Source organism: Cherax quadricarinatus, chromosome 13 (assembly GCF_038502225.1).
Source record: "Cherax quadricarinatus isolate ZL_2023a chromosome 13, ASM3850222v1, whole genome shotgun sequence".
Lineage (NCBI taxonomy): Eukaryota > Metazoa > Arthropoda > Malacostraca > Decapoda > Parastacidae > Cherax > Cherax quadricarinatus.
In genome coordinates this window covers 16,750,051-16,773,589 of record NC_091304.1, presented here as the reverse complement: position 1 = coordinate 16,773,589, position 23,539 = coordinate 16,750,051, and the positions used below count along the sequence as shown (strand labels likewise).

At 38.2% G+C, this 23,539-nt stretch overlaps 1 protein-coding gene across 1 annotated transcript in view; it reads right to left on the bottom strand.

The window, feature by feature from the left end:
* Positions 1 to 2,936: 2,936 nt before the first annotated feature.
* The window catches only part of LOC128688657 (serine/threonine-protein kinase Nek8), a 32,200-nt gene continuing 11,597 nt past the window's right edge, over positions 2,937 to 23,539 (bottom strand). The window contains exons 7-14 of the mRNA XM_053776582.2: positions 22,118 to 22,312; positions 21,802 to 21,932; positions 21,525 to 21,641; positions 19,839 to 20,033; positions 16,792 to 16,945; positions 13,401 to 13,561; positions 11,479 to 11,640; positions 2,937 to 3,225 (exon numbers count right to left, since the gene is read on the bottom strand). Coding sequence (XP_053632557.2) covers positions 3,029 to 3,225; positions 11,479 to 11,640; positions 13,401 to 13,561; positions 16,792 to 16,945; positions 19,839 to 20,033; positions 21,525 to 21,641; positions 21,802 to 21,932; positions 22,118 to 22,312 — 1,312 coding nt within the window. The 3' untranslated portion in view covers positions 2,937 to 3,028. The remainder of the gene's footprint in view (positions 3,226 to 11,478; positions 11,641 to 13,400; positions 13,562 to 16,791; positions 16,946 to 19,838; positions 20,034 to 21,524; positions 21,642 to 21,801; positions 21,933 to 22,117; positions 22,313 to 23,539) is intronic.

Here is a 23,539-nt window from a genome sequence, read left to right as displayed (position 1 = left end):
CATGGCACCAGCCTTGATGAACATGGCACCATGGAACCAGCCTTAATGAACATGGCACCAGCCTTGATGAACATGGCACCATTCTTGATGAACCTGGCACCAGCTTTGATGAACATGGCACCAGTCATGATGAATATGGCACCAGCCTTGATGAACTTGGCATCATGGCACCAGCCTTGATGAACATGGCACCATGGCACCAGCCATAATGAACATGGCACCAGTCTTGATGAACATGGCACCAGCCTTCATGAACTTGGCACCATGGCACCAGCCTTGATGAACATGGCACCAGATTTGATGAACATGGCACCAGTCTTGATGAACATGGCACCAGTTTTGATGAACATGGCACTAGCCTTAGTGAGCATACCACCAGTCTTGATGAACATGGCAACAGCCTTGATGAACACGGCACTAGCCTTAGTGAACATGGCACCAGTCTTGATGAACATGGCACCAGCCTTGATGAACATTGCACCAGTTTTGATAAACATGGCACCATCCTTGATGAACATGGCACCATTCTTGATGAACATGGCACCAGCTTTGATGAACATGGCACCAGGCACCAATTTTGATGAAAATGGCACCATAGCACCATCCTGATGAAAATGGCACCATTGTTGATGAATCTGGCACCAGCCTTGATGAACTTGGCTCCATGGCACCAGCCTTGATGAACATGGCACCATGGAACCAGCCTTAATGAACATGGCACCAGCCTTGATGAACATGGCACCAGCCTTGATGAACATGACACCCATGGCATCAGCATTGATGAACATGGCACTAACTTTCAACACAGAACCATGGTACCAGCCTTGAAAATGGTACCATGCCACCAACCTCGATGAACATGGCACCAGCCTTGAAAATGGTACTGTGGCACCAGCGTTGATGAACATGGCACCTGCCTTTAACATGGTACCAACCTTGATGAACATGGCACGTATGGCATCAGCATTAATGATTATGGCACAAGCCTTGATGGACATGGCACAAGCCTTGATGAACATGGCACAAGCCTTGATGAACATGGCACCAGCCTTGATGAACATGGCACCAGCCTTGAACATGGCACCAGCCTTGATGAACATGGCACAAGCCTTGATGAACATGGCACCAGCCTTGATGAACATGGCATCAGCATTAATGAACATGGTACCAGCCTTGATGAACATGGCACCTTCTTTGATGAACATGGCACCAGCATTGAAAATGGTACCATGGCACCTGCCTGTAACATGGTACCAACTGTGATGAACATGGCACAAGCCTTGATGAACATGGCACCAGCCTTGATGAACATGGCATCAGCATTAATGAACATGGTACCAGCCTTGATGAACATGGCACCTTCTTTGATGAACATGGCACCAGCATTGAAAATGGTACCATGGCACCTACCTGTAACATGGTACCAACTGTGATGAACATGGCACCTATAGCATCATCATTGATGAACATGGCAACATGGCACCAGCCTTGATGAACATGGCACCATAGCATCAGCCTTGATGAACATGGCACCATAGCATCAGCAGTGATGAACATGGCACCATCCTTGATAAATATGTCATCATAGCACCAGCCTTGAAAATGGTACCATGGCACCAGCTCTGATGAACATGGCATCTGCCTTTAACATGGTACCAACCTTGCTGAACATGGCACCCATGGCATCAGCATTAATGAACATGGCACCAGCTTTAGTGAACATGGGACCATGGCACCAGCCTTGTTGAACATGGCACCAGCCTTGAACATGGCACCAGCCTTGATAAACATATCACCATGGCTTCAGCCTTGACAAACATGGCACCAGTCTTGATGAACATGACACTAGCTTTGATAAGCATGGCACCATGGCATCAGTCTTAATGAACATGGTACCATGGCATCAGCCTTGATGAGCATGGCACCAGCCTTGATGAACATGGCACCAACCTTGATGTGCAGCTGGGTAAGCTAACATACCTTTGGTGGGACAGTTTTGAAACAGTGTATAAGTTATCCCACCACAATTATTGCTGCCTCTTTATTTTTGTAATAATTTCCCATCATGTGTGAAAGCCTGCATTAAATACTATGTAATTAATTTTAAATAATTCAAATCATTTAATATATTTTGTTTAATTACAGAGAAAACTGAAAATTTCAGTAATATGTCATGCAGCCATGTTCCTTTTTATGCAAGTCACTGCAGTCGTTCACCACGTTAATTTGCATTGTATATAAGCGCTAAACATACTTACACATGAGAGTAATAACTGTTACAAGTACTTTACACCTCACAAGAAATTAAAAAAATTAACTTGATTTTTTTAAATGCTATGTGTTAATACAGGACTGGTGATCCTATGGCACTCATAATTTATGCTCTAACAAAGGCCTGGCAAACCTATGGCAAGATTTGTAAGCCATCATTAGCATTTCATTAAAACTGTGTATGTACACACTTTCCATGGGAAAGTGGAGAAGCCTTCCTCCATAAGCCATGTGTGTCATAAGAGGCGACTAAAATGCCAGGAGTAAGGGGCAAGTAACCCTTTCTCTTGTATATATTACTAAATTTAAAAGGAGAAACTTTCGTTTTTCCTTTTTGGCCACCCTGTCTCAGTGGGATACAACTGGTTTGTTGAAATAAAGAAGAAAAAAGAAAAACTTTTGTTTCTTCTTTTTTTGTGTCACGCTGCCTTGGTGTAAAAAAAATGAAGATACTGTATATATGTATCTTTTTACATAATGTATATGATGTACACATATCATGACTTCAAATTAGTTTGTATGTGGGCATGGTATGAGTGATAAGGATATGGTCATTCATAATGTCTAATTAATGTGTGTTTATGTACCTATCTATTTGTACATTCAAGCTCTATTTAACTAAAGTTAGAATTTATATAGTGTACTAGAGATACAAGGGGTGCTCTACATATACGCAAAGTGTTTCAAAATATTATTCATTTATTCAGATAAAATTTTTTATTAAGAGTGCTCAGCACTGTATCTTAGAAATACAAGCTTATGATTTAAGGCAAAGCAACACTGTGTCTCCTGCAGCAGCTACTGACACATTTCCTTTAATATGCTGATGTACATCCACCAGCACAGGACGAACACTCTCTCCTACAGGATCCCTCGTTAGTATTTTGGGTTTTCTTGGGTCATCCACAGTTGTTTTATGATCCCACTTACCACCCCATGAATATACACGACCATCTGGGAAAAGAATATGAGTGGATGAATGAAATGTTCAATTATAATTTGCACTGATCATAGTACATGTACATTAATAATTACTAATACAGCACATCAATATTTTTTTACTAATTATAGTACATTGGATAATACAGTACATCAGTAGTTTTTTTAATAAAAAGAACTCAAAAATGCACTCTAATGAAAGGAAAGCTAATTTTTCCACTTTCAGAGTAAAGTTCTATCATCTAAACTTAGTTTAGCCCCTAAACGGTCCAAACGCATATATACGTTCACTCGCGTAGCGCCCCAAATTTTTTGAGAAAAAAAAATTGTTTTTTTTTTAATAGGAAAAAAGAGTATATAGTACCCAGGCATCCCCAGTTATTTTAATATGGCGCACAGTGAGTGCACACACCCATTCTCTCATCTAGGTGACTCAGGCTTATCGTGGCAATGTTGAATGAATGACAAAGAAGCAGTATATAAACGTTTGGGGCACTACGCACGTGAACGTATATATATGTTTGGGGCACTACGCACATGAACGTATATATACGTTTGGACCGTTTAAGGGCTAAACAACAAAAATGGAAGTGACTTAATACTTCTCATATGCAGTCAACTCTCTGATAGCTCTCCTCTATACAGTGTGATTTTTTGTGAATGGAATTTGAAAAGTACAACCAAAATTGAATAGCACATGAAAAGGCTTTAAAAGAATGCACATCAAATGATAGATGCACTTTTTCAATTGCATTTAAAAAAAAAAAAAAGTCATCACATTACATAAGAGGAGCTTCAAGAGAAAGCTTACTGTATGCACATTGTACTGGGTAATATCTGATGCAAAAAATAAAATAACAGCGGCCTGTATCTAGAGACCCACGTCCTGTTTCCTGACATGTAAAACACCACCACCCCCACTACACTACCAGTCTGTCTGCTCAAAATGTGCATAATATCATGTAATTTTTCAAAATTCCGATACATCTTGTATAAATTTTCTGTGAATTATATTAGAATACAGTAACATGATAAACTTTAAAAAAAGCTGCAAGAATAATTCAGCTTCAAAAACATGTTTAATATATGCACATGTAATGTTCTTAGTTGTCATAAGTGGTGAATTAAGTCAGTATCTGTTAATATCATTTTCAGTTGATTTACATATATCACAATAGCTATTCTTCTACTTCTTTCAATGCACTGGCCATATTCCACCGAGGCAGGGTGGCCCAAGAAGAAAAACAAAAGTTTCTCTTTATAAATTTAGTAATGTATACAGGAGAAGGGGTTACTAACCCCTTGCTCCTGGCATTTTAGCTGCCTCTAACAACGCACATGGCTTACGAAGGAAGAATTCTGTTCCACTTCCCCATGGAGATAAGAGGAAATAAACAAGAACAAGTAAGAAAAGAGAAGAAAACCCAGAGGGGTGTGGGAGGCGGCCGACTTGTTGAAAAAAAAAAAAAAAAAAAAAAAAAAAAAAAAAAAATATATATATATATATATATATATATATATATATATATATATATATATATATATATATATATATATATATATATATATATATATATATATATATATATATATATATTTTTTTTTTTTTTTTTTTTTTTTTTTTTTTTTTTTTTTTTCAACAAGTCGGCCGTCTCCCACCGAGGCAGGGTGACCCAAAAAAGAAAGAAAATCCCCAAAAAGAAAATACTTTCATCATCATTCAACACTTTCACCACACTCGCACATTATCACTGTTTTTGCAGAGGTGCTCAGAATACAACAGTCTAGAAGCATACACATATAAAGATACACAACATATCCCTCCAAACTGCCAATATCCCAAACCCCTCCTTTAAAGTGCAGGCATTGTACTTCCCATTTCCAGGACTCAAGTCCGACTATATGAAAATAACCGGTTTCCCTGAATCCCTTCACTAAATATTACCCTGCTCACACTCCAACAGATCGTCAGGTCCCAAGTACCATTCGTCTCCATTCACTCCTATCTAACACGCTCACGCACGCTTGCTGGAAGTCCAAGCCCCTTACCCACAAAACCTCCTTTACCCCCTCTCTCCAACCCTTTCGAGGACGACCCCTACCCCGCCTTCCTTCCCCTATAGATTTATATGCTTTCCATGTCATTCTACTTTGATCCATTCTCTCTAAATGACCAAACCACCTCAACAACCCCTCTTCTGCCCTCTGACTAATACTTTTATTAACTCCACACCTTCTCCTAATTTCCACACTCCGAATTTTCTGCATAATATTTACACCACACATTGCCCTTAAACAGGACATCTCCACTGCCTCCAACCGTCTCCTCGCTGCTGCATTTACCACCCAAGCTTCACACCCATATAAGAGTGTTGGTACTACTATACTTTCATACATTCCCTTCTTTGCCTCCATAGATAACGTTTTTTGACTCCACATATACCTCAACGCACCACTCACCTTTTTTCCCTCATCAATTCTATGATTAACCTCATCCTTCATAAATCCATCCGCCGACACGTCAACTCCCAAGTATCTGAAAACATTCACTTCTTCCATACTCCTCCTCCCCAATTTGATATCCAATTTTTCTTTATCTAAATCATTTGACACCCTCATCACCTTACTCTTTTCTATGTTCACTTTCAACTTTCTACCTTTACACACATTCCCAAACTCATCCACTAACCTTTGCAATTTTTCTTTAGAATCTCCCATAAGCACAGTATCATCAGCAAAAAGTAACTGTGTCAATTCCCATTTTGAATTTGATTCCCCATAATTTAATCCCACCCCTCTCCCAAACACCCTAGCATTTACTTCCTTAACAACCCCATCTATAAATATATTAAACAACCATGGTGACATTACACATCCCTGTCTAAGACCTACTTTTACCGGGAAATAGTCTCCCTCTCTTCTACACACCCTAACCTGAGCCTCACTATCTTCATAAAAACTCTTTACAGCATTTAATAACTTACCACCTATTCCATATACTTGCAACATCTGCCACATTGCTCCTCTATCCACTCTATCATATGCCTTTTCTAAATCCATAAATGCAATAAAAACTTCCCTACCTTTATCTAAATACTGTTCACATATATGCTTCAATGTAAACACTTGATCTACACATCCCCTACCCACTCTGAAACCTCCTTGCTCATCCGCAATCCTACATTCTGTCTTACCTCTAATTCTTTCAATTATAACCCTACCGTACACTTTTCCTGGTATACTCAGTAAGCTTATTCCTCTATAATTTTTACAGTCTCTTTTGTCCCCTTTCCCTTTATATAAAGGGACTATACATGCTCTCCGCCAATCCCTAGGTACCTTCCCCTCTTTCATACATTTATTGAACAAAAGTACCAACCACTCCAACACTATATCCCCCCCTGCTTTTAACATTTCTGTCATGATCCCATCAGTACCAGCTGCTTTACCCCCTTTCATTTTACGTAATGCCTCACGTACCTCCCCCACACTTACATTCTGCTCTTCTTCACTCCTAAAAGATGGTATACCTCCCTGACCAGTGCATGAAATTACTGCCTCTGTTTCTTCCTTAACATTTAAAAGTTCCTCAAAATATTCTCGCCATCTACCTAATACCTCCATCTCCCCATCTACTAACTCCCCTACTCTGTTTTTAACTGACAAATCCATATTTTCCCTTGGCTTTCTTAACTTGTTTAACTCACTCCAAAATTTTTTCTTATTTTCATTAAAATTTCTTGACAGTGCCTCTCCCACTCTATCATCTGCTCTCCTTTTGCACTCTCTCACCACTCTCTTTACCTTTCTTTTACTCTCCATATATTCTGCTCTTCTTATAACACTTCTGCTTTGTAAAAACCTCTCATAAGCTACCTTTTTCTCTTTTATCACACCCTTTACTTCATCATTCCACCAATCACTCCTCTTTCCTCCTGCACCCACCCTCCTATAACCACAAACTTCTGCCCCACATTCTAATACTGCATTTTTAAAACTATTCCAACCCTCTTCAACCCCCCCATTACTCATCTTTGCACTATCCCACCTTTCTGCCAATAGTCGCTTATATCTCGCCCGAACTTCCTCCTCCCTTAGTTTATACACTTTCACCTCCCTCTTACTTGTTGTTGCCACCTTCCTCTTTTCCCATCTACCTCTTACTCTAACTGTAGCTACAACTAAATAATGATCCGATATATCAGTTGCCCCTCTATAAACATGTACATCCTGGAGCCTACCCATCAACCTTTTATCCACCAATACATAATCTAATAAACTACTTTCATTACGTGCTACATCATACCTTGTATATTTATTTATCCTCTTTTTCATAAAATATGTATTACTTATTACCAAATTTCTTTCTACACATAGCTCAATTAAAGGCTCCCCATTTACATTTACCCCTGGCACCCCAAATTTACCTACTACTCCCTCCATAACATTTTTACCCACTTTAGCATTGAAATCCCCAACCACCATTACTCTCACACTTGATTCAAAACTCCCCACGCATTCACTCAACATTTCCCAAAATCTCTCTCTCCTCTACACTTCTCTCTTCTCCAGGTGCATACACGCTTATTATAACCCACTTTTCACATCCAATCTTTATTTTACTCCACATAATCCTTGAATTAATACATTTATAGTCCCTCTTTTCCTGCCATAGCTTATCCTTCAACATTATTGCTACTCCTTCTTTAGCTCTAACTCTATTTGAAACCCCTGACCTAATCCCATTTATTCCTCTCCATTGAAACTCTCCCACCCCCTTCAGCTTTGTTTCACTTAAAGCCAGGACATCCAGCTTCTTTTCATTCATAACATCCACAATCATCTCTTTCTTATCATCTGCACAACATCCACGCACATTCAGACTTCCCACTTTGACAATTTTCTTCTTCTTATTCTTTTTAGTAATCTTTACAGGAAAAGGGGTTACTAGCCCATTGTTCCCGGCATTTTAGTTGACTTTTACAACACGCATGGCTTACGGAGGAAAGATTCTTATTCCACTTCCCCATGGATATAAAAGGAAAATTAATAAGACCAAGAACTATTAAGATAAAATCAAAGAAAACTCAGATGAGTGTGTATGAATAAATGTGTATATGTATGTGTAGTGTGACCTAAGTGTAAGTAGAAGTAGCAAGACATGCCTGTAATCTTGCATATTTATGAGACAGACAAAAGACATCAGCAATCCTACCATCATGTAAAACAATTACAGGCTTTCGTTTTACACTCACTTGGCAGGACGGTAGTACCTCCCTGGGTGGTTGCTGTCTACCAACCTACTACCTATATATATATATATATATATATATATATATATGCATGCATGCTTGAAAGAATTAGAGGTAAGACAGAATGTAGGATTGCAGATGAGCAAGGAGGTTTCAGAGTGGGTAGGGGATATGTAGATCAAGTGTTTACATTGAAGCATATATGTGAACAGTATTTAGATAAAGGTAGGGAAATTTTTATTGCATTTATGGATTTAGAACAGGCATATGATAGAGTGGATAGGGGAGCAATGTGGCAGATCTTGCAAATATATGGAATAGGTGGTAAGTTACTAAATGCTGTAAAGACTTTTTATGAGGATAGTGAGGCTCAGGTTAGGGTGTGTAGAAGAGAGGGAGACTACTTCCCGGTAAAAGTAGGTCTTAGACAGGGATGTGTAATGTCACCATGGTTGTTTAATATATTTATAGATGGGGCTGTAAAAGAAGTAAATGCTAGGGTGTTGGGGAGAGGGGTGGGATTAAATTATGGGAAATCAAATTCAAAATGGGAATTAACACAGTTACTTTTTGCTGATGATACTGTGCTTATGGGAGATTCTAAAAAAAAATTGCAAAGGTTAGTGGATGAGTTTGGGAATGTGTGTAAAGGTAGAAAGTTGAAAGTGAACATAGAAAAGAGTAAGGTGATGAGGGTATCAAATGATTTAGATAAAGAAAAATTGGATATCAAATTGGGGAGGAGGAGTATGGAAGAAGTGAATGTTTTCAGATACTTGGGAGTAGACGTGTCGGCAGATGGATTTATGAAGGATGAGGTTAATCATAGAATTGATGAGGGAAAAAAGGTGAGTGGTGCATTGAGGTATATGTGGAGTCAAAAAACGTTATCTATGGAGGCAAAGAAGGGAATGTATGAAAGCATAGTAGTACCAACACTCTTATATGGGTGTGAAGCTTGGGTGGTAAATGCAGCAGTGAGGAGACGGTTGGAGGCAGTGGAGATGTCCTGTCTAAGGGCAATGTGTGGTGTAAATATTATGCAGAAAATTCGGAGTGTGGAAATTAGGAAAAGGTGTGAAGTTAATAAAAGTATTAGTCAGAGGGCAGAAGAGGGGTTGTTGAGGTGGTTTGGTCATTTAGAGAGAATGGATCAAAGTAGAATGACATGGAAAGCATATAAATCTATAGGGGAAGGAAGGCGAGGTAGGGGTCGTCCTCGAAAGGGTTGGAGAGAGGGGGTAAAGGAGGTTTTGTGGGCAAGGGGCTTGGACTTCCAGCAAGCGTGCGTGAGCGTGTTAGATAGGAGTGAATGGAGACGAATGGTACTTGGGACCTGATGATCTGTTGGAGTGTGAGCAGGGTAATATTTAGTGAAGGGATTCAGGGAAACCGGTTATTTTCATATAGTCGGACTTGAGTCCTGGAAATGGGAAGTACAATGCCTGCACTTTAAAGGAGGGGTTTGGGATATTGGCAGTTTGGAGGGATATGTTGTGTATCTTTATATGTATATGCTTCTAAACTGTTGTATTCTGAGCACCTCTGCAAAAACAGTGATTATGTGTGAGTGTGGTGAAAGTGTTGAATGATGATGAAAGCATTTTCTTTTTGGGGATTTTCTTTCTTTTTTGGGTCACCCTGCCTCGGTGGGAGACGGCCGACTTGTTGAAAAAAAAAAAAAAAAATTATGCTTGTACATGCATGTATAGTGTGAGTAGATGTAGCAAGATGTACCTAAAATTTTGCATGTTTATGAGACAGAAAAAAGAAAACAGCAATCCTACCATAATGTAAAACAATTACAGGGTTCTGTTTTACACTCACTTGGCAGGACAGTAGTACCTCCATGGGCGGATGCTGTCTACCAACCTACTACCTAGGACAATAACTATTATTATAATTATTGTTATTATTATTATTCTTCTAACACACCTGCCATCTTTCACCTTGGTGGGAGACACTAGTTAAAAATTTTTATTATTAGAGTCTTGGACTTCCAGCAAGTGGACGTGAGCATGTTATATAGGAGTGAATAGAGATGAATGGTTTTTGGGACCTACTGAGCTGTTGGAGGGTGAGCAGGGTAATATTTTGTGAAGGGATTCAGGGAAACTGGTTAGCTGGACTTGAGTCCTGGAAATAGGAAGTACAATGCCTGCACTTTAAAGGAGGGGCTTGGGATATTGGCAGTTTGGAGGTTGACTTTTTAACTGTCATATCTGAGCGCCTCTGCAAAGACAGTGATTATGTATGAGTGAGGTGAAACTGTTGAATGTTGATGAAAGTATTTTATTTTTGGGGATTTTCTTTCTTTTTGGGTCACCCTGCCTTGGTGGGAGACGACCGATGTGTTGAAAAAAAAAAAAAAAACTAACATTATATGTAGTAGGTTGGTAGACAGCAACTGCCCAGGGAGGTACTACCGTCCTGCCAAGGACGGAAGCCTGTAATTGTTTTACATGATGGTAGGAATTTTTCTGTCTCACAAACATGCAAGGTTTCAGGTACGTCTTGCTACTTCTACTTACATTTAGGTCACACCACACATGCATGTACAATCCTATGGGTTTTCTTCTATTTCCTTACTAGTTCTTGTTCTTGTTTATTTCCTCTTATCTCCATGGGGAAATGGAACAGAATTCTTCCTCCATAAGCCATGTGTGTCGTAAGAGGTGACTAAAATGCCGGGAGCAAGGGGCTAGTAACCCCTTCTCCTGTATAAATTACTAAATTTAAAAAGAGAAACTTTCGTTTTCTTTTTAGGTCACCCTTGCTCAGCAGGGTATGGCCGGTTTGTTGAAAGAAGATGACTTACATATAATGGTTTAGTGAGTGAATAATCTGAATTATTCACTACACACAAAATTGATTTATTTATTAGGAAAGAGCAATGCTTCCAATATATTACTAAAGACTAGCTAAGCAACAATATGAAGCAAAGGCTTCATATTTAAGTTTAGGCTTCACAGTTAGGCTAAAGCTTCCTCAAAAGCAGCAACTTTTCATGAATTACCTTGTGTAATGGCTAGAGAAAAATCTTCACCACAGTCAATGTGTGTGACCTGGGTGCGAGCCACTGGATCCATCACCCGTGCTGGTACCCGAGGGTTCTGTGAGCCAATGTGACCCAACTGGCCACATGTGTTTTTCCCAGCAGTAAATACTTCTCCAGCATCTGTAATATCAGAAGACACAGTTGAAGAAACAACAGACTACTGTAAGAAGCATGAAGAGAGATTGCAGGGATAGGGACAAACATGGTTGAAAAATCACTTTATCACTTCCATATTTCAGAAAATCTTAGGATATTCCATAGATCCATTCTGACATTTATATTTTATACACTTTCTTTCTTTCAACACACCGGCCGTATCCCACCGAGGCGGGGGTGGCCCAAAAGGAAAAACAAAAGTTTCTCCTTTTACATTTAGTAATATATACAGGAGAAGAGGTTACTAGCCCCTTGCTCCCGGCATTTTAGTCGCCTCTTACAACACACATGGCTTATGGAGGAAGAATTCTGTTCCACTTCCCCATGGAGATAAGAGGAAATAAACAAGAATAAGAACTAGAAAGAAAATAGAAGAAAACAAGAGGGGTGTGTATATATATGCTTGTACATGTATGTGTAGTGTGACCTAAGTGTAAGTAGAAGTATGTGATGAATGGTTTGAAAAACCGACGAGTAGAAGTAGCAAGACATACCTGAAACCTTGCATGTTTATGAGACAGAAAAATGGACACCAGCAATCCTACCATCATGTAAAACCATTACAGGTTTCCGTTTTACACTCACTTGGCAGGACGGTAGTACCTCCCTGGGTGGTTGCTGTCTACCAACCTACTACCTACAATTTTATACACATACACACTTATTCTGACTTTGCTAGCAAGTGATTTTTCTTCACCAATTTCAATACACCTTAAAACCATACATTTTCTTTTGATTTCAGTTTTCCTTTTTATAATTCAATCTAGAAAAGTAGGTTCATTTTCAGTCTGTAGGAAAAAACAACTTTTAAAATTTTGCCAAGCACACAGGGATTTGCATTTCCAGGAATGCCACAGTTCAGGGTTATGTGTTCAGAAGCTTGAAATGGTATAAAAGTTTGCAGCTAGACCAGTCTCAAAGCTGAGAGGAAGTACCTTATGACTAAAAGGACCAAAATTAGCAATCCTGGGAGAGAAGTGGTCTAGGAAGACATGATTACAACATATAAAACACTCCAAGAAAATGACGATGCGTAAGGTCAGGCTGCAAAACACATAAATGGGAATTAAAAACACTTGTGAGTCACAGGGATGTTAGGAAGATATTTTTCAGTTTCAAGGTAGTAGGAAAGCAGAATGAAGTGATGTGGAAATGGTGATATTAAACTCCATACATAATTTTAAGAGTGAATAATAGAGTTCAGTATGCCATAAAAAAGTAATACCAGTCAATGACGCTTAACAGGTGGTGGAGATTGATGCCAAGAATCACCCCTCAGAAATAAATCAATAAGTACATGTAAAATACTAATAAATGTATGTGTACAATGTAAAAAATTTAATGCTTCTGGAAAAAAAAATTCAAGACAACCAATCTCTAAATGAATTTAATATAATACACAATTGAGTGTTAAGCAAGACTGTGTCAACTTGAATTACTAAGCTTCAGCATTGCAAGATCTTCCCTTCAAAGATAATGTGTAATGATTTTTACTAATTTTTTTGGTAGTGTCTTTCTAAACAATTTTACATGCTCAAAATGAATTTGCCAAGGTGCCAACATGACACCCTGACTGCAATTCTATAGCCTTACTCTTGGCTAGGATATCTTTGATACAGCACAAGATTTCTGTTCTGCAATTTCTCATCCACTTTACATTTTGTATAGCCTTCTTATACTACCTGTGCTTTGTGTGGTCCAGAGTATACAAGATCTGCTCTCACCTGTCAAAAAGATGGAATGGTTGTGCCCTGTTGACACCTTGATGATGGAAGCATTAGCAAGGGGCCGAGAACACACTTGTACAAATGTTGCCACGTCTTCTATCTGTTTGAGTGTCTCACATCCAGCCAGGTCCGTCTCATCAACGCACAATTTGTTCATTCTAGAAAAGTCAGCTGTGTTAATTGTACAAAAATTATAATACAGGAAAACATTAATGCTGAATTAATTAGGATTCTCTTGTGCAACTGCATTTGAAAATCCAGAAGTTTACAATAAAAGAATTAGGTAATAAAAACAGAATACATGTACTGTATTTGTATATCATATTGTAAAACTAAGTTGTAAAGAAAATGAAGAGGATAAATAGAACATTCAGTCTCAATGGGAGTGAAGAAGAATCCTTCCTCTGTAAGCCATGCATCACAAGAGGCGACTTCAATGCTGAGAGCAAGGGGTTAGTAACCCCTTCTGTATAAATTACTAAATGTTAAAAGAAGAAAAAATTTATTAAAGCATTTCTTCTTTTTTGGGTCACCCTGCCTCTGAGGGAGACTGCCAGTGTGTTAAAGAAAATATAGAGTGTGTATGTATGTATATATATATTCTTTTTTCAATACGACGGCTGTCTCCCAATGAGGCAAGGTGACCCAAAAAAGAAAGAAACACTTTCACATCACTTACACACAATCACTGCCTTTGAAGAGGTGCTGAGATATGACAGTTTAAATGTCAGTCCAAAAAGTAAATATCCCAAACCCCCTCCTTCAAAGTGCAGGCATTGCATTTCTCACCTCGAGGACCCAAATCTGGTTAACTGGTGTAAATACATGTATTATGCAGATAATTCATAATGTGGAAATCAAGAGGAGTGGAGTTACTAAAAGTATTATTCAGAGGGCTGAGGAGGAGTTGTTGAGGTGGTTTGGTCACTTAGAGAGGGAGGAGCAAAAGAGGATGACTTTGAGGGTGTATAAATCTGTAGTGGAGGGGAGAAGAAGTAGGGGTCATCCTAGAAATGATGGAAGGAAAGGGTAAAAAAGGTTTTGTGTGCAAGGGGCTTGGACATATAGCAAGCACATGTGAGCATGTTAGATAGGAGTGAATGGAGATGAATGGTTTTTGGGACTTGAAGAGCTGTTGGAGTGTGAGCAGGGTAATATTTTGTGCAGGGATTCAGGGAAACTGGTTAGCCAGACTTAAGTACTGGAAGTGAGAATTACAATGCCTGAACTTTAAAGTAGGCATTTAGGATATTTGCTGTTTGGAGAGGTGCTCAGATGAGAGCCTCTGCATAAACAGTGATTATGTGTGAATGATGGTGAGAATGTTTCTTTTTTGGGCCACCTTGCTTTGGAAGGAGACAGAAGCATGTTGCCAAAAAATATATATATATATTTTTTTTAACAAGTCAGCCATCTCTCACCGAGGCAGGGTGACCCAAAAAGAAAGAAAATCCCCCAAAAGAAAATACTTTCATCATCATTCAACACTTTCACCTCACTCACACATAACCACTGTTTTTGCAGAGGTGCTCAGAATACAACAGTTTAGAAATATATACAGTGGACCCCCGGTTAACGATATTTTTTCATTCCAGAAGTATGTTCAGGTGCCAGTACTGACCGAATTTGTTCCCATAAGGAATATTGTGAAGTAGATTAGTCCATTTCAGACCCCCAAACATACACGTACAAACGCACTTACATAAATACACTTACATAATTGGTCGCATTGGGAGGTGATCGTTAAGCGGGGGTCCACTGTATACGTATAAAGATACACAATATATCCCTCCAAAATGCCAATATCCCAAACCCCTCCTTTAAAGTGCAGGCATTGTACTTCCCATTTCCAGGACTCAAGTCCGACTATATGAAAATAACCGGTTTCCCTGAATCCCTTCACTAAATATTACCCTGCTCACACTCCAACAGATCGTCAGGTCCCAAGTACCATTCGTCTCCATTCACTCCTATCTAACACGCTCACACACACTTGCTGGAAGTCCAAGCCCATCGCCCACAAAACCTCCTTTACCCCTCCCTCCAACCTTTACGAGGACGACCCCTACTCCGCCTTCCTTCCCCTGCTTGAATTTAGGTCACATTACACATGCACGTACATGCATATATATACATACTCCTCTTGGCTTTCTTTTATTTTCTAATAGTTCTAGTTCTTGTTATTTTCCCTTATCTCCATGGGCAAATGAAACAAAATTCTTCCTCCATCAGCCATGTGTGTCATAAGAGAAAACTAAAATGCCAGGAGCAAGGGGCTAGTAACCCCTTCTCCTGTATAAATTACTAAATTTAAAAAGAGAAACTTTCGTTTTTCTTTTTAGGACACCCTCCCTCGGTGGGATATAGCCAGTTTGTTGAAAAAATAATATATATATATAACAATATTTACAAACATTTGTGTATCTTTACAGGTACATGCTTCTAAACTGTTGTGTTCTGAGCACCTCTGCAAAAACAGTGATTATGTGTGAGAAAGGTGAAAGTGTTGAATGATGATGAAAGTATTTTCTTTTTGGGGATTTTCTTTCTTTTTTGGGTCACCCTGCCTCGGTGGGAGACAGCCGACTTGTTAAAAAAAAAAAAAAAAAAAAAAAAAATTACAAACATTTCCTGGATGGATGGTGCACTGAGGCATCTAAATATGCAAAGATCTCTAACATAGGTGTGAAGTATAGGTTTTAAATGCTGCGGTAAGAAGGAAACTGGAGGCAGTGGAGATGTTGTGTCTGAGGGCAATGTGTAGAGTGAACACTAAGCAGAGAATCTGTGGTTAGGAGTTTAGAAGGAGTGGGGTTACCAAAATTATTATTTAGAGGGTTGAGAATAGGTAGTTATGGTCACTTGGACATTTAGAGATGATGGAGAGAAATAAAGATTAAGATGACTCGGACGGTGTATAAATCTGAACTGAAGGGGAGAAGGGGGTAGGGGTCATTCTAGGAAAGGCTGAAGGGAGGGATAAAGAAGGTATTTGTGTGTGAGGGGCTTAGACATCCAATGGGCATGTGTGAGCATGTTAGATAGGATTAAGTGGAGGTAAGTGGTTTTTGTTATTTGACATGCTGCTGAAGTGTGAACACAGTAACATTTATGAAGGAATTCTGGGAAACTGGTTAGCTGGAGAGAGAATGAATGAATGAATGATCTTGAAAGTGTTTCTTCTTTTTTGGAGTCACTCTACCTCGGTGGAAGAAGGTCAGGGTGTAAATATAAAATGAGGAGCAAACTGTCAGAGAGAGAATACTTTAAAAACTTCCATAAATTCTTTCAAGATTTTACATAAAATAATTTAAATTACAGTACATTCTCTCAACACTCATTCAACTGTCAATTTTGGGAAAATTAACCACAGAAAATGTCAACTAACCTATTAGAGCCAGTAGCAAGAACAACCCCAGACGTAGTCACCAGGAATGAACAGTCATGTCCTGCGACAACCCCCGTCACTTCTGCTTCTGAATACTGAATATCTACATGCTGTGGCCACAGTTGAGTCATGCGAGAGCCTATGCCCAGTCGACCTAGCATTAGAAAAAAAAAAACTGTAATCATGAATACACTAAAGGTTTCAATTTTATCATTGTACACAATCTGTAAGAGGAACAGTGGTTTTGAGATGTATAATATTTTACTTATCTACTTAAGCAACTTTATCCTATGTTTTGTCATTTAATAAGAAAAAATTCCTGATAATAATTTATCCTATTAAACAGTAGGCAATACAAAACTGTATAATGTAAAAGGAGGGAATAATACACAAATAACCCATACACAGGAGAGAGGAACTTATGATGACATTTCAGTCTGATCTGGGCCATTTACAAAGTCAGTGCGACTCTGTCAATGGTCCAAGTCGGACCAATACATCGTCATAAACTCCTCTCTCTCCTGAGTGTGGGTTATTTGTGTATTGTTCCACTCATGGTATTGTGTCTGTTTTGTTCTTTTAAAAGATGGAAATATGTTACTGCAAAAACAATAGTAATGTATATATATAAAGTACATTATGATATGTCATGCAGTGAGAAAGTATATAAAGATATACAGCACCAAACTGATAATAACCTCTTTATAATTATAGGAGTAGAGTCAGTTCTCCATGGGGAAGTAGAGAAGAAACCTTCCTCTGTAAGCTCTGAGTGCTGTAAGAGGTGACTAAAATGCTGGGAGCAAGGAAACAGGAATATAAAGGTGGTACTTATTTTCATATAGTCGGACTTGAGTCCTGGAAATGGGAAGTACAATGCCTGCACTTTAAAGGAGGGGTTTGGGATATTGGCAGTTTGGAGGGATATGTTGTGTATCTTTATGTGTGTATGCTTCTAGACTGTTGTATTCTGAGCACCTCTGCAAAAACAGTGATAATGTGCGAGTGTGGTGAAAGTGTTGAATGATGATGAAAGTATTTTCTTTTTGGGGATTTTCTTTCTTTTTTTGGGTCACCCTGCCTCGGTGGGAGACGGCCGAATTTTTTAAAAAAAAAAAAAAAAAAAAAAAAAACTTAAATAAATGAAATGGGAATAAGTAAAAAGATGGTATCAAAGTGAAAGGAATGAGAAGTAAACAAAGAACAACCTAAATAGTGTCAATGGTTATAATGAGAATAGGGTACTGCATTTTGTGTTGTGACAGCACCAAGGAAGCAGGGTCCAGGGGGGCTTCAGTCCCCAAAAATTCCCTCAGCCCTGAAAGCCCCCATATAAAAACAATTAATAATATTAATGCTGCTTCACAAACAAGTCACTAGTCCTCTTCTCTTCCAACTAGAGAGCCACCCACTAAACCCCCACCCAGTATAGAAATTCTGGCACAGCCTCTGATTTTATGGTATCCCAGTCTAACACATGAACACATCAGATTATCGACATGTCCCTAAAAAAAAAAGAAAAGGATGAGGCACTGCCCACCGGGTTACAAAGTCAGTAGAGCTTAACCTAAATGATTAACCAATGTGCACATCATCTAGAAAGAAGAAAATGTTTATGGAAAAAATCTGCCTAAATGGATGAGATAATGTTTAGATAAAACTTTAGACAAGTAAAGATTTACTGTATACTGTTCCTAGAAAGACCAATAACGTATATAAAACTTTCATATTCATAAGTTAAAAAATTCTAGGTAGTAGGTTGGTAGACAGCAACCGCCCAGGGAGGTACTACCGTCCTGCCAAGTGAGTGTAAAACGAAAGCCTGTAATTGTTTTACATGATGGTAGGATTGCTGGTGTCCTTTTTTTCTGTCTCATAAACATGCAAGATTTCAGGTACGTCTTGCTACTTCTACTTACACTTAGGTCACACTACACATACATGTACAAGCACATATATGCACACCCCTCTGGGTTTTCTTCTATTTTCTTTCTAGTTCTTATTCTTGTTTATTTCCTCTTATCTCCATGGGGAAGTGGAACAGAATTCTTCCTCCGTAAGCCATGCGTGTTGTAAGAGGCGACTAAAATGCCGGGAGCAAGGGGCTAGTAACCTCTTCTCCTGTATATATTACTAAATGTAAAAGGAGAAACTTTCGTTTTTCCTTTTGGGCCACCCCGCCTCGGTGGGATACGGCTGGTGTGTTGAAAGAAAGAAAGAAGATACACATCCCTCTGGGTTTTCTTCTATTTTCTTTCTAGTTCTTGTTGTTGTTTATTTCCTCTTATCTCCATGGGGAAGTGGAACAGAATTCTTCCTCCGTAAGCCATGCGTGTTGTAAGAGGCAACTAAAATGCCAGGAGCAAGGGGCTAGTAACCCCTTCTCCCGTATAAATTACTAAATTTAAAAAGAGAAACTTTCGTTTTTCTTTTTGGGCCACCCTGCCTTGGTGGGATACGGCCGGTTTGTTGAAAAAAAAAAAAAAAAAAAAAAAAAAAAAAAAAAAGTTAAAAAATATTAATTATGCAAGCAGATCTCAGGCTCCTACACAGTAAGTCTATGTTAGAAATCTCTTAATTCTCCCTTGAAATTATGTGTTATATTTTTTTATGATTTTTTTAACACGTTGGCTGTTTCCCACCGAGGCAGGGAATATGCCACAATAAGTGTAAAACTGCTCACTCATGAATGCTTAAGCAGTGAAAAAAAAAAAAAAAAAAAAAAAAAAAAACATCAGATTTCAATAAGAGAATAACTTCACAGATCCCTCCTGATGGAAACATAACAGGAATGATAGTGTGGTAGCTTGTTGCACATATTGGCTGTATAGTGGAAAACAAGAATATTAAATGTCCCTATAAGTTCATAAGAGATAGAATAATAAAAATAGCAGTAAAAGAGAGAAAGATTAAAGTTCATGGCAAGGAGGCTAATCATCCAGAAGTGGTGGTGAGGTCAGGTACACTAAGATGAATGTATCAAGATCAAATTCTCACAAGAAACTTTTACCTCAAAAAATTAGACAGTTCACTAAGTTAGTATTTACCATTACTGCCACAGCCCCAAGCATACACCTGGTGGTCAACAGATACAGCTACCATGTGTGCTGATCCACAGGCAACTTGTTTGACAGAACCTCCCAGTAATGACTCCACTATCCTCAGTTGAGGTACATCCCTGGTGTCCCCATGACCCAAGCTGCCAGATGACCCAGTCCCACTAGTCAAGAGTATACCTCCATCTGTCATAAGACAAAAAAGTCTATAATATTGTACAATTACAAAGATAATAGCCTATATTTTGTAAAACACATTTTTTTGTCCTACAAATTGATCAGTATATTGTACACAAAAAAAAGCTTCACAAATACATAATTTTAACTATGTATGGCTCAATACACAGTATAAAACTACATTCTGAAACAGGTACAAGGCATCAGTTACACTGAATTTTGCAGTTAATCTTTAAAACAGCCTGCAGACATAACATTGTTTCAAAGCTTATATCTGCAAATACAATTACATAACATATGCCATTCACTGCAAAACAGTAAGCAAAAAACTAAATTGCATTACCAGTACTAATTAAAAATTATATAACATATAACGAGCTAAAAAAAAAAGTAATACATCTGTTTAACATTTTAAGTTTACCATTTCATATAATCACCAAAATACAGTGGACCCCCGCTTTACGATCACCTCCCAATGCGACCAATTATGTAAGTGTATTTATGTAAGTGCGTTTGTACGTGTATGTTTGGGGGTCTGAAATGGACTAATCTAATTCACGATATTCCTTATGGGAACAAATTCGGTCAGTACTGGCACCTGAACATACTTCTGGAATGAAAAAATATCGTAAACCGGGGGTCCACTGTACTGTACAATCATCCCATAATTCTGCATAGTTAAAACAAAGCAAAAACATTTAGCTTAACTTAGACCATTAATAATCACACCATAGTGAACTTTGTATTTTTTGTTACTACATTTGCAATTTTAGCCTGTAATTGTTTTACAGGACAATAGGATTGCTGGTGTCTTTTTTTCTGTCTCATAAACATGTGAGATCAGGAGGAAGGGGCTACTAACCCCTTCTCCTGTATAAATTACTAAATTTAAAAAGAGAAACTTTTGTTTTTCTTTTTGGGCCACCCTGCCTTGGTGGGATACGGCCAGTTTGTTAAAAAAAAAAACGTGAGATTTCAGGTACGTCTTGCTACTTCTACGTATACTTAGGTCACACTACATATGCATGTACAAGCATATATATACATACCCCTCTGGGTTTTCTTCTATCTACTTACTAGTTCTTGTTCTTGTTTATTTCCACTTATCTCCATGGGGAAGTGGAACAGAATTCTTCCTCCGTAAGCCATGCGTGTTGTAAAATGCCGGGAGCAAGTGGCTAGTAACCCCTTCTCCTGTATATATTACCAAATTTAAAAGGAGACTTTTGTGTTTCCTTTTGGGCCACCCTGCCTTGGTAGGATACGGCTGGTTTGTTGAAAGAAGATTTGCCATTTTCTGCTAAAGTATGAAGACCCAAAGAAGGAAACACATTAACCATTACTTATTCAACAGCTGCCTTGCCAGAAGTCTAAAGTATGTCTAACAATCACACAAAGCAACTAAAGTATATCCAACAATCATACAAAACAACTTGAGGAAACATTACCAACAGAAATATTGCACCCATTAGAGTAATTCATCAATCTTTCATAATTCACCTGTGACACAGGCAATAAAACCATCACCACAAGACACTTGAACAACTGTGACAGGAGCTGAAGATCTTAAGATGGTGGGGATGAATGGAGATTTCTCATCATTTCCAGCATCACCAACTGTAAAAATAATTGAAAGTTTATTGTAGTAAACATAAGACATTATTATAGTGTATAGTAAATTATTTCACACTTTACAGTTTAAAAACATAATTTATGATCCAGGTTTTTAATATCATATTGATCCTTTTCTTGGCTGCTGACGATTCTCTTATCTCACCTTTGATATCTTTAGACTTTTGTTCTTGTTTTACCCACAACACAACTTGACCCACACTGGTAACTCCAGCATAATGAGTTTTGCTAGCTGCTACTTGAACCACTTCTCCTTCAGCACTGCCTACAGACAATCTACGGAAATTTTCAAGACTTGCTCGTATCAAGGTGATCGTGATATAAATATAAATATTAGTGGGCACATCATTACCTAGGCTAACATTTTTGCTCAAAACTTCATCATAAGGTTAGTAGTAATATGGATTCTTTGTATTAAAAGATATTTACATTACACAAAAAACTTTTACAAGCAACATTACCTCATTGGAGTACCAAGACGGGACCAATAGAAAACAGAAGCAGCTTGAACATCGGTGTGTGGTAACTTTTTATCACTAATTTTAATCTCCTCACACGATGATCTCTTTTTTACATCAGTTCTCTCTTTATCTGTGGAATCTTCACTGCCACGAGATGACCGAGTTCGTGTGCCAACTGAAGACAAGCGAAGCGGCCTGTATACATGACAACAAACATTAAGTGAAATGGTAACAGAAACATGGAGAAATATAATATGGTTTCTATTTAAACTGTGTCTTTGCTAAGCACATTTCAATTCTGTATAGCTCTTATATCTAAGAAATACTTCCTAATATCCCTGTGGCTAATTTTAGTGTGGAATTTCCTACCAGGTTTCCTAGTTTTTGTTGCATAATTGGTAAAAAGGCCATCCTTGTTGCTGATCATATGATATGCAAAATTAAGCAGAAAAAGTGAAAAAGAAGACAGGCATAACAAGAACATTAACATGAAGGAAAAAATAATGAGAAAACAGTCTGCAACTTCAAATGAATATGGGTAGTTACTGGTGTGTGAATTTATAAACTTTCGAGAAATTTTTTGCAGCATTATAAAAAAATAAATAAATAAATAAATAAAGCCATTGAGGATGCACTGAAAATTATGGGATTATCATTAGTAGATCATAATGTCCCTAGAAGATTAGACAGCATACTTAGTTGAATAAAACACAATATTTTACTTGATGACACTGTGTTTTTGAAAGATTCAGAAAAGAGGTTACAAGGTTGAACAAATTTGGAAGGGTATGTATGGTTGTTTAATATATTTATAGATGGGGTTGTAAAAGAAGTAAATGCTAGGGTGTTCGGGAGAGGGGTGGGATTAAATTATGGGGAATCAAATACAAAATGGGAAGTGACACAGTTACTTTTTGCTGATGATACTGTACTTATGGGTGATTCTGAAGAAAAATTGCAGAGGTTAGTGGACAAATTTGGGAGTGTGTGTAAAGGTAGAAAGTTGAAAGTGAACAGAGAAAAGAGTAAGGTGATGAGGGTATCAAATGATTTAGATAAAGAAAAATTGGATATCAAATTGGGGAGGAGTATGGAAGAAGTGAATGTTTTCAGATATTTGGGAGATGACATATCAGCGGATGGATTTATGAAGAATGAGGTTAATCACAGAATTGATGTGGGAAAAAAGGTGAGTGGTGCACTGAGGTATATGTGGAGACAAAGAATGTTATCTATGGAGGCAAAGAAGGGAATGTATGAGAGTATAGTGGTACCAACACTCTTATATGGGTGTGAAGCTTGGGTTGTAAATGTTGCAGCAAGGAGGCGGTTGGAGGCACTGGAGATGTCCTAAGGGCAATGTGTGGTGTAAATATTATGCAGAAAACTCAGAGTGAGGAAATTAGGAGAAGGTGTGGAGTT